The 12,456-nt window shown below is 35.5% G+C and overlaps 2 protein-coding genes across 4 annotated transcripts in view; one reads left to right on the forward strand and one right to left on the reverse strand.

Moving 5' to 3' along the window:
* The window catches only part of LOC126272884 (carcinine transporter), a 414,147-nt gene extending 402,839 nt beyond the window's left edge, over positions 1-11,308 (forward strand). For 2 of the 3 annotated variants that reach the window (XM_049976130.1, XM_049976131.1), the window contains one exon: positions 488-11,308. In XM_049976130.1, coding sequence (XP_049832087.1) covers positions 488-713 — 226 coding nt within the window. In that variant the 3' untranslated portion in view covers positions 714-11,308. The remainder of the gene's footprint in view (positions 1-487) is intronic. The other variant, XM_049976132.1, reaches the window with a different exon arrangement.
* LOC126272885 (golgin subfamily A member 8Q-like) overlaps positions 11,202-12,456 on the reverse strand; it is a 219,559-nt gene continuing 218,304 nt past the window's right edge. Inside the window, exon 8 of the mRNA XM_049976133.1 lies at positions 11,202-12,000. Within this exon, the coding sequence (XP_049832090.1) occupies positions 11,757-12,000 (244 nt within the window). The 3' untranslated portion in view covers positions 11,202-11,756. The remainder of the gene's footprint in view (positions 12,001-12,456) is intronic.

A 12,456-nucleotide genomic window follows, 5' to 3' on the forward strand; every position in this document is an offset into this window, starting at 1 on the left:
AATTCACTTACACCTTACCAAGCATTGTTATTTCAGCTTTAATACACCAGGCTTGAAAATGAACTATTTAGCTTGAAATTAGTCACCAGCATAATTAAACATGACAGTGATGGAATTAAATAAAGAATTTATGAAGTTGCTGGTCCTGTCCCAAATTCATGTTGGAAATTGTAAATTTGGATACTCTTATCCATCTGTCACATATGTATTACATTTTTGGATAACTGTTCAACACACACAAATTGTTAGCACTACTGTACCATCATTGTCACAACTCAAAAATTATATTGTCTTGATACTTTAATTGTGCTTGTTTATTATTAGAGGTTTTGGGATTATATATGTTTATCTGATATAGTATACACATTAGTATTCACTGTTTAATGAAACCATTTTTTTCACACCACTATTCCAAGACAAAAAAAAATAAAAGATCTTTAAAATTGGTTAAATTCTGAAATTTAATGTTTTTTCTGCACAATTTCAGGCCATCATCTATAGCAACATCATATGAAGATCTCGAACCACATGAAACTGTGGAACTACCCGTTATGCCACAAGAATTAGTCCAACCTCCAAGTGAAGCAACACCACTGGAGCGAAGAGAAACTAGACGCTTCTCTAATAGGACTCCAAGACTAGTTCGTCAGTCAAGTGTTATGGAAACTCCAGTGGATTCATCAGGTGTTATGCAAATGACTTACTGGTTCTAGAATGTTATGACACGTGAACCCACCCTTATTTGTGTTCAGATTGACAATTCCGTTTTGCATAACATTGTAAAACTGTTGGGAAATTTGTTGTATAGGTTGACATTTCTTCTCTGAAAAAGAAACTGCTGTCCTGGATTTTTATATATGAAAATAATTTTTTATATTTCTTTGACATGTATTTCTCCCACAAACATTGCTGTTTGGTAAATAATGCTGACACAAAATAACTCAGCAAATATTCAAAATGTTTCCGTCTTTTTATGTATTCTGAAAACAAAAATGATTATATATTGCTGCTACATTAGTTCATTTGCGTGAGAATTGTTGCTGTGTGAAAAACAATTCATAAATTCAGGTTTTTATTTAGAATTGTGAATACTGTACTAATAATACAAAGAACATGGAAATATTATATAAAGGCAGACATAATGCCAATGGAGGGGTGTAGCAACTGTTGGAAAATTGCAGCAACTTTTGGAAAATTATAGCTAGTTATTTACATCAATCACAGTTGCTGTTTAATGAAGGTCATTACTGATGGCTGAAGTATGTTATCAACTACAATATGGAAAAACATGGCTGACTGTAAATGACAAGCTTTCTAGCAGCATCACAAAATTCCATCTTGTTATGAAGAAAATCACAATCCATTTACTAGGTTAGTAGGTGGGAAGAGACTTGCTGGTTTTCATAGATAGCATGATTTTCCAATAGAATAAGGAGCAGTCTTTTTTATTATTATATTTTAGATGCAATTGGCAATCATTTTGTATACAAAAAAATTACAGTAAGCAGTGTATATTTTGAAAGAATACTTGTTCAAATGAAATAGGTAAATGTTTGAATGTATACATGTGGAAGTATACAATTTGTGTTACAGGCTACAGTAAGAATGTTCTCGGCTATAAACAAGTGAATGAAATAGTGATGGATAACTTCAGTCAAACATAGTATATGTTTTTGCTTCTTGCAGCTTTATACATTGACATCAGATGTGAAAAAAATTAGTGTATATTCCATAAGCATACTTCTTCTCCTTCGCAATTATCAGGACAGACATGTGTAACTTTAAAAAAATGTAACATATGTATTGAAATAATACAGAAAGAACAGCGATGCCAGCAACATGAAGATTTCTAGAGGTAAAATACTGCTTAAAACATGGAAAAAGCAATGAAGTTTAAAGGTATCATTCTGGTAATAACATTGCACTTCCTTTCATATTTGTGGCAAATATATTTGTGTGTGTCATACTGTGAGCAGCTGTTGGAACACAATCCACATTATTATATAATTAATTATCTATGTTGATTGAAAAGAATTAATTTATGATTTTATGTGCACATTTTTAAAGATGTAGTCTTCTACGCTCAGAAGGATATATCTATGTTAGTGTTGATACTGACATTGTTAATGTTTATGCACCAACATGGGCTGCCTTTTTTGATTTTCAGACAAGTAACACACAATAGGCATTACACATTTTTGTTTTATGTGTATTTTTATTATTAGATTACAAATAATGATATTTTAAACCTGGCAACTATATAGCATAATGGTCAAAATTTTTCATTAACAGTGATTAGTAATAGAACAAAATAACACTTCCTTCACATCTCATTACTCAATTTAAATGCTGAATTTATCAAATTTTACATCTTATATATCATCCAGTGTGCTCACTTCATGAACTCTGAACCACAGATGATACAACTTGCTGGCCTGTTATATGTGTGCACCCAAAGATACACACACCACAAAGTCATTGCATTGATACCATTAGATTTTAAATATGGATTTGTAGTACTCGCTTTCTGCTTCAAGGAATGCTTAAAATTGTTTCCTCCCTGCTGTAAGATATGTGTCACAGCCATTGTTCAGTGTAATGACCCTTTCTTCAACTTATTATAAGCAATTAAATTAATTCTGTGTCTTAGTACAGCCTTCAGTAGAATGAGGATTAGTTTGGTATAGTTTTGTAAACCTTACCATTTAGATTTACCCAAATGCATAAGTCACAATAACTAAGATCAAAGGACTTGAGGGCCATAAATATGATATGCCTATCTAATCATAAAAACAAATCTATTAGCGATCAGGAAAGGTACAGTAGCATAAACTGCAATATTGTCATCATGAAAATATTTTTTCTCATCTGTTTGTTAAATAATGGAATGAATATTGTTGTCACATGAAAGTCAGAAGTTACATGTCTATTAATAAAGATATGGCCAGCTATTTGGCATGTTCGTACTGCAGTCAACCATTTCATTTTAAAACTTTGCTGAATATCCAGGAACTCATCACTACAGTACCACACATCTTTTGGGGATAACATCGTCTGGAATTTTGAAATCACATCTCATCAGTCATAAATGTTGTTCGTATAGTCACATAACCATTATACATATTTTCAGGTAACCAATTACAAAAAACAGTTCACCTTGTAAAATGTGCCTCCTTAATTTACACCACAAAAACTATTTTATTGTGTGTCTAAAACATGTGAATTACACTGCTTCCGTGGCTAATCCTACAGATGTGGTGGTTTATTGTGACAGATGATGGAGAGATTTTTTCAGACTAACATCTGATCATAAGCTAATATCCCTTCTTCACTCAAAACATGCCTTTTTCATTCTCTCCACTCATCACAAAGTGAGGCCATTAGGGTACACTATTTCTTTAATTTTCAAATACAAACCTCTGTAGGAACTATTGGATCAGGAAAATGAAAGAAGAAGTCCTCAAACACTTTTTGTTTCACATAATGCTCCTCCACCAAATGAATTTGCTCTTTCACAGACTTCATTTTCCAACAGCAGCTTACTGCACTAAAAATAAGAAAACAGCAAGCTTAAAAGTCTACAACCAACAGAGTTCCGCATCATAATATGTGACCATCAGGAGAAACACTTGGCAGAAGGGCTCGTTCTGTCTGAAGAACACTCTCACATGATTTGTCACTTCCTAATACCTTTCAAAATACCAGGTATTAGGCACAGTAGATGCCAGGCAGTGACTGTTTCATTTCCTTGCGATCAGATGCTATGTTGCCCATCTATTGCTGTGGTACGACATGACTACATTTAAAATGTAAGCAAATAAATTTTGTTCTCACCCATGTCATGCAAGGAGATGCTGGGATTGCCTACCATTATTTTCCATGAATTTCTGACATCTACTCAGGAATGATTAATCACATGATGTAATTCTCTCTAATATATTGAATTAATTGATTCACAGATATTATCCTTGCATTCCTGCATTGTGTGAAGATTTGTTGTGTACACATTGTCCTTCAGTGCACACATAGAGTTAAATCAAGACTTCTATGAAGCCAGATATTGTTACATTAAAAAATGGTCGCAAAATCTTTTGCAATTATCTTTCACTTGTAACTGTGTCATTAAAAGAAATTGAACCTAATATTCTGTCACCACTAACTGTGTACCATACCCCTATTTTCTGATCATGAAGGGGTTCCTCATGAAGCAGAACAGGACTATCTGCACTCCAATGTTGACAGTTTTGGGAATTAACACACCCAAGTAAATGGAACCAAGTGTTGTCTAAAAACAGAATGAGGTAAGGATCCATTTCATCACTGTGCACTTGTTTTAAAACCTATTTGCAAAACCTAACCCTGTGTGTCCAGGTCACCATGTCTAAGTTCTTGTACTACTGATACTTTGTAAGAGACTTTATAGGGGAATTTTCCAGGCAGTATGCAGTGCCATTGAAACATGCTTCTGTGAGCACTGTACGTTGTCATTTATGCTTCTTGTCTTGAACACTTCCCGTTTCATGAAATTTATTTTTCATGAAATTTATTCTCTAATTTGTGAATTGCATCACGACTCAGAACTCGAACACCTAGAAACTTCTGTTCAAAGAGTACGAGCGGCATTGTATGCACATATGAATCCTAACTAAACACTCGTTGTGGAATTCAGTAATTCACTTTTGCCATTGTTGCATTCTGAATAGTAGCAAGAATAGGGGACGGGGATAAAATCTCATATATAATGGAAACTGATTAATAATTGCTGCTTGAATAATTAAAAAAACTGGAAGGGATAACTGAAAGAAATTGGAAGGTACACATAGCCTGAGTGAACTTTAACTGGCAATAATATCAACAGTCCTGTAAAGTCTATGCATTTTTTGATTATTTTTCGTCATTTAAATGTACATACATCTTTCTTCTGTTACCACTATTGTGTTTAGAGCTTGTATGACAATACTGATTCTGGATCACCCCTCCTCTGCTCACACAAATTCTTCTTGTCTGCTTCGATCCTCTTGATACAGGATTCTTGGCTTGGGCGAAATGATGAACAGATATGGTTATTAATAAACTTCATCTCACTAATAACTTTTACAACACTTCTTTAATCTATGGTTAGAATAGACATTTTTGAACAATATTAATGCAGCGGAACTCTTCATACATTCACCCACTAACACTTATAGAGACAAACAGGTGAAGATACAGAAATTAATCAATTCAAGAGCATATGTCTACTCTTTGAAAATATTATATTTGTCACAAAATATCTTATGTGTATAAGAAAAGAACAAGAGAAATAATAATAATAATAATAATAATAATAATAATAATAATAATAATGAGAAGAAGAAGAAAACAAGAGAAAAAATTGAAAAATACATCCAACTGTCAGAGGAAGTCAAGGACATGTGGCATCAGGATAAAGTTGACATTATACCAATTACACTATCAACTACAGGAGTCATACCACACAATATCCACCAGTACATCAATGCAATACAGCTACATCCAAACGTATATATACAACTGCAGAAATCTGTAATAATTGATACATGTTCAATTACCCGAAAATTCCTAAATGTAATGTAACATATACTGCACAGTTAAAAGGAAGTCACGACTTGATCAAGGTCCGTGTCACTTTCCATTTTTAACCAGACTTAACGTCTGAGAAATAAAAGAAATAATAATAATAACAATATGATTCATTACAGTTCGCAGACTTCACTGTTACACTCATGATGCCTATTTCACAGCTTGAATGACACTGGCTGACAAGGAGCACATTTCTTATGTCCTTCAGGCTAAAACCCACAAAAAAGGGGGTCATAGTGTGGTCCTGTGTGACACATTTGACAGCAGGTGCTGCTTACATAGCCGGCCTGCAATACTGTGAGCAGGTGGTCATCAGATTAATGGAACACCCTGTATTGTGAAATCATTTCTCAAATTCATTATCTTTTCTTTCTCTAAACCTTGGTTGCCTTCTACATATTCAAAACAAGAATTCTATGCCTATAATACTTAAATCTCTAAGAAAATTCTAGTAATGCACAATGGCCTTGCTTAGCCTATCAGAAGAGACCTGTGACCAACTTACTAGACACACAGCAGTGCGACACAGAAACCCTAGTTGATAAATGTTCTTGTGAAAAAAAGTTGTATCGGACTATGCTTACATTGTGGAAGCCACCACGAGGGTCTCCAGAAAAGTGAAGTTGCCACATCATCATGGCACACCAGGGCTGCAGTATCACTGACACAGTGGAAGGTGCAGTATCACTGACATAGTGGAAGGACCAAAGCAGTGATGTCATGATTGCTCAACAACTATACCTCACATCCCAGCTCTGCTGAAGGGAAAGTGCTGCCATTTCAGATATAGTGGCAGACTAAGCTCACATAAATACTGCTAATTTTAGACAAACATCATCAATCACTGCCTTCCACCAGCTATGAGAGGAAGTTTACACCAATCAGTGCCCCAAAACAGCTTATCAAGCTGCTGCTGCTAGACAGTCTTGACGAGCTGAAAGGCTGCTATCTACAGCTAAGCCAAGCCCTAATGTTGCTGACTTGATGCCTTCCAGCTGGTGGCCCACCTGCTGGCTATCTTCCATTCATTGCAGGCCACCTACCTTTGGGGTCCACAGTTTGTACCTGGGCCTCTTAGCCACCCAGCCACCATCACCTGTGCAGACAAACTTTGCTGCTGTCCACTGTCCTGTGCAGGCAAACTTTGCTGCTGTTCGTTACCCATTCTGGGCAAACTCTGTTGCCTGTTCACAGCCCTGTGTCGACACACTCCATGGCTGCCACCACTACCATTTGCACTGGGTCCATGGTTTGACTCTATGCACCTTGACTCATCCTGTACTGAGTTGCGCATCTGCACAGACAATGACACTGACTTCGCAAAGACTGTATGAGTGACACAGTGGAAGGTGATGCAGCAATATACTGTGAGAGTGCTGACCACATAACCTCGCCAACTGCTGGCAGAGTTGACACTGCACATGGGCTGTGATGGAGGCTACTTGCTGATCTATGCAAGTTTCACAGACTGAAAGGAGCCTGCACCTTGGGGTTGCTGACCACTGCTTAGCACCGTCTCAACTGAAGTATTCTGGCATGAGATAAATGAATAACTGACTTTGCCACTGTTGTGACTGGACGTTGGACATCCTACTGGTACCTATCCATCACACTGCTAAAACCACACCCAGAATGGAGAGCTGACAGCCTTCCTGACCGCTAACAGCCCAGGTCCACCACCCACTGTAGAGGTCATTCACCTCTGACCTCTACAATGTGAAATTCTTTTAGGGCTCTGTCTTATATGTCTAATATACCTCACATAATTTGTTAACACTTTCTATGTTCCTTCCAACCATCTCATTAGAGGACATGCAGATGGTTTCCTCAGCTCTCTTTTTTACATTGAGTGGAGAAAACATTGATTGGTTTTTCTTTAACCTCTTCGCTTTATCTTCATGGTTCATACTGGCACAAAAAAGTTATTTCATTCATTTTAAAGGAACTGTAAGTCTTGTAAAGCAATAATACCATTGTTTGTGACTCTTGTAATGTACTTGAAACTAATACTTGGGATAGAGAAAAGCATTGCCATGGATATCATGATTTTATCATTTGTGGACATAAAAATTGTTCAATATAAATTCATCAGAGATTTATCTACTTTTGTGACTGATGACCATAATACTGAAACCATTCTTTGACATCTGTTATATATATATAAAGCAGAGTGTATGTGTGTACATCAGGGATCTCCTCCCAAACACATGGGTCAATTTCAATCAAATTGGACATAAAAACAGCAGGTCTCATGAGTATCAGCACTGTGTGGTTTATAACCACCTAACTCCTATAGGAGTGACAATATGGGCAAAAGCATTTATTTCTTTTTTTCCCAGCCCTAGCATATAGACTGTCGTGCACAACAGACATAGTTTGGGAACAGTATCAGCTGCCAAATCATTTCCTCTTTGCAGGACAGCATACATGTCAGGAGCCATAAATGGTCTTCTGGGCCTCTGTATGTCTGCGTCAAATAAATGATTTTAAAGCTCCTGTTGTAGCCTGCCCTGCATGACAGGCGTGTTATGAGAGTAGTATTGACCTGCATTATTAAACAGAGTTGCATGGGGCTACACATACCAATGAGGATGCCTGGGAAAGTTTGAGATGAATAGAGGAGGGTATGGAAAAAGCAAGAGGGAGGGGAGGAGGGATGATGCATGATGTAGGTGGAAAGTGTAGAAGGGTAGTGAGCAGGTCAAAAAGGAAGGAGGGAGGGGCAGGTGGAGGTGGAAGAAAAGAGGGGAACGAGGATATTGTCAGAGGAAGGCAGGAGGAAGATATGGTGAAAGGGGGAGGAGGAGACGTGTCCAGTATATGTGTCAAATGCTTACACAGGTGAGTCTGCAGGGAAAAGGCTAGGTTTTTTTGTACAGAACAGACATTTCATGAAGTAATATACACTATCATAAGCATAGTATGTTCCAACTAACCAAATGAGGCCAAACTTGAGTGACTGATTGAAAAAAGAAGAAAAGCTACTATGCTTATCTGCTACCAGTAAAAGAAAGATACTGATTAATCCACAATATGGACAAAGACTTTAAGTTCCTCATAATCACAAAAAGCAGGCTAGCATGAATGGGAGTGGGGAATAACCCAAGGAAACTGGAAAGAAATTTATCAAGGAGAGGAGGGAAACACACTAAGAACATGGAGAAGTTGCAAGGAAACACAAAGAGCTCTCACAATGCATAATATGAAGAAACAATCCATGGATGTTAAGAAGTATCATAAAAATGAAATGTGAAGGAGTAGAGGAAAGTAAATAAAGGCTCTCTTTCCAGCAAATAACATAAGAAATGCTGAGAATGAAAATTAAAGTGTGGGTACAACTGGTGCAACAAATGAAGCAGATGAAGTGCTATTCATTTAATAAATAAATAAAGAATATATCCAATTTTGAGGTAAGCAAATTGCCAGAGAAAAAGCACTGATATTTCTTGTTTGAAAAAAAAGTCAGTTTATGGACAATGGAGAAAATAGGGGTAAACAAAGAGGATAAAAGTGACAATTGAAGACAATGAGAAGGAAACAGATACATCATCTGATCAATTTTGCTCAAGCCTGAAAAAGTGACTATACCTGTGCTGTTTAAAATTATGTATTACTCAGTATAAACAAAATTGTGACTGGTTTGTATCTCCTCTGTGTTCCTGGTTTCATTAAAATTAATTTGCACATAAGCTGCCTCTTCCTGTTATCAGTTTCACCATGCTTAATTATTGTTAAGATGTGGTACTTATGAATTGATCTGTTTGTATGCTCTTGTATCACTTTAAGTGGTACACTCTACAGACAATTATTTCTAAGATAAATTGATGTATATGTCTATAATAAATTGCTAAAAGTTAATGGAAATTTTATAAATTTCTTGTTGAGGACTCAATTTATGAACTTAAAACAACAAAAAAGGGACTATTTACTTTTTGACATCAGGTCAATTATAAAATGTGATTTCATGTTGCTCACTAAAACATATCTTCATTTTTAATAAGTTATGTTGTTCTATTTCAAGATGTAGTAGAGAGAAACCATTTTATCAGCATTTTCTATCAGTCATTTCTCTAAATCACAGTACATGAAACTACAGTAATAAATTTTACTAAGTTTTATATTTGGTCATTTCTGTAGAAATGCATTTATGTAGTTTATTGCTTAAGGATATAATTATGTATGAGTTTGATCATCAAGAGAAAACCAGCACCTTGTAAATTTATTAATATTAAAATAAATGAATTATTTATGAACCCCATTGTCAAATAGTGAACAAGCAAACCTATTAAGATTAGGCCTTTCCACAAGAATCTTTTAGGAAAAAGTTGAAAGTACTCATAATGGCTTTCTTGTGAAATGTAAAATGTCCAAGTAGCCTGTGCTCTGAAATTCTTTCCTTTGATATTTATTTGCAGTTTTTAGTGTGAGTTGCAACAGCTACAATATCACCTGTATTACATTTTTTGTAAAGTGGAATAATTGCTTGAAACATGTCCATTTTCTCAACCCACCACTTATAATATATCATTATGTTACTGAGGTCAATAAAATCAACACCCATGCAGAATTAATGACTAATTGTGACTGTTTTTAAAATCAGATGTCTTTCAGGTAACAATACTGCTAACAGAAATATGCTAGAAATTTTCTGTGTTTTTCAGGTTGATATACTGCATAACACACTTCAAATAGGACACTTAAGAGGGGGGAGGAGGGGTCTACAATGCTCCAAAATAATGTATCATAAGATACTACTTGCTTGACAATAATTGATATAATTTGTGTAAGAGCAGTATCTCTCACTCAACAAATCATGGCTGCATTAAGTTACCTTACAACTTTCCTTCTTCTTAAACCTGGTGTTGCCTAAGGCTATCCATTCCTTTTACAAAAGTCTCAACAATTTTCATCCTTCCTCATTTCTACTTCTCCATCCTTCCACTCTTAATATTTCTTCATATCCTTCTCTTTCCTGGTCAAAGTGTGCATGTAAGTCTCCCATTATCATGGTCTTTTGTCAGGATAGTTGTCTCAGCATTTCGTCTTCAAGGTTCTACCCATTAGCAGAACATACACCTCTGATATTCATCATCATGTCACCTATTCCCTTCATCTGCTCTTTCAACCCTCCTCTCACAACTACTGCCTCTCCATGTCTTCCCTCTTCCTCAATGAGCCTGACATCCTGTATGAAAAAATGACCAAATCCCACTTGTCTGTGAACCACTGGATGCTCTTCACTTACATGATTGTAAGGTATTCTAAATAATTTTATGTGCAGAGTCAGTATTTTTATGCTATTTGATTCAATCTATTGGTAAATAGCATTAGACAGCTTGACTAAAATTATATTTCCATTTATAATAAGAACGGCACAGTTTGATGTTTTGACCTAGGGAAGCTTACTGTGCACCTTTTTTACTTCTTTTCTTTCATCATTTTTTTATTCCTCCTTTTTGTCAACAATAACTGGAGAGAGTAATATTTTGTTATGTCTGTGATAATTAGAAATTAAGTTTGTCAGTACTTACTTGTGAAGTTGCTTCCTGTTGTCTGCACAATGTAATTGATAGAAAGTTTGATGAAAGAATCTTACTGAATTTTGTGATCACTGAAAACCAGCAAGTTGAGTAGAATGTATTTACTAAATAATTTGTTAATATTATTATGTTTTACACCAATAAGGAAATAAAATATTCCAAGCTGAGTTCTCTATATACTTATATAAAATAAGTACAGTTACATCCATTTACCAAAATTTTTTATCCTATAAATAACATTAAGAAAAAATGGGTCTAAACACTAACACTGTACATTATGTTTATAATCAGTTATCTCTGCAGCTCCAACCTGGAGTTTCCATCCATTCTCTCTGGCTACACATAATGAAGTAAAATAGTTCCAATCTCCAGAGATTATAGTTATAGCATCTTCTGATCAGTTTATGACACTGATGCAATTTTGGTTTCACGCACTCTGTCGAGCAGTCTCATAGACACTGAGAAGATTTTTTTCTAGTTTTATAGTGTATGCAATATGTGTTTAACAACTCAATGTTTGTGTTTTATGCAGTGTTCCCTGTAAAGTCTGTAACACACATACGCTACTCTGTTCAGTCTGCTGAAGATCAAAATTACATAAACAAAAACTTTGTTTCAGTCATTAGAAGTGGGAAGATTACTTTTCTCACTTGTCTCACCAGGATGTTGACCATCTGTTTGTGCTGACTGCTCTTCAGGAATTGTCAAAGCCATTTTATTACTATAAGATTCATCTGTCCCTTGAAACATAACACCTTTCTCACTTTTTTCTATGACTATATCTGTCTGAGTTTCTGAGTTCTTGGCATCTGTTTTCTTATTAGATGCATCCTTGTCCATTAGAGCTTCTTCCATTAGTCTGTAAAAATGGTATATGAGAACATCAGTATACCTTAAAATACACATAACAAGAAACAGGAGTATTTTGCACTTGCAAATTCCTGTACAAAGAACTTAAAGCCTTGATTCTGTATAGTATTAGTTCTCATATAACAATTAGTACTCAGAATCGAGTATAGAGGAAGGCTGACATTTTAGCAGATTAGTGTTGCATCAGTGCAAATGAAAATATTTTAAATCCTTACAAATGTCCTTAATCAAGCTTTTCACAAATCAGGATTTAAGCAATGATTGTGTACTATTTTAAACTCATACATTGTCATTTGGAAGTACTGAATAGGCAATAAGATGCTAATGGAAATGATGAGCTACATCTTGCCATAGAGATATAATTCCAAACAATTTGTATGCTCACGTATTACACCAAGATACTTCTTTGGATCACACACCTGTGAGCATTGGATTATGGTGAAGC

The sequence above is a fragment of the Schistocerca gregaria genome, chromosome 5, assembly GCF_023897955.1.
Source record: "Schistocerca gregaria isolate iqSchGreg1 chromosome 5, iqSchGreg1.2, whole genome shotgun sequence".
In the NCBI taxonomy this organism is placed as follows: Eukaryota; Metazoa; Arthropoda; class Insecta; order Orthoptera; family Acrididae; genus Schistocerca; species Schistocerca gregaria.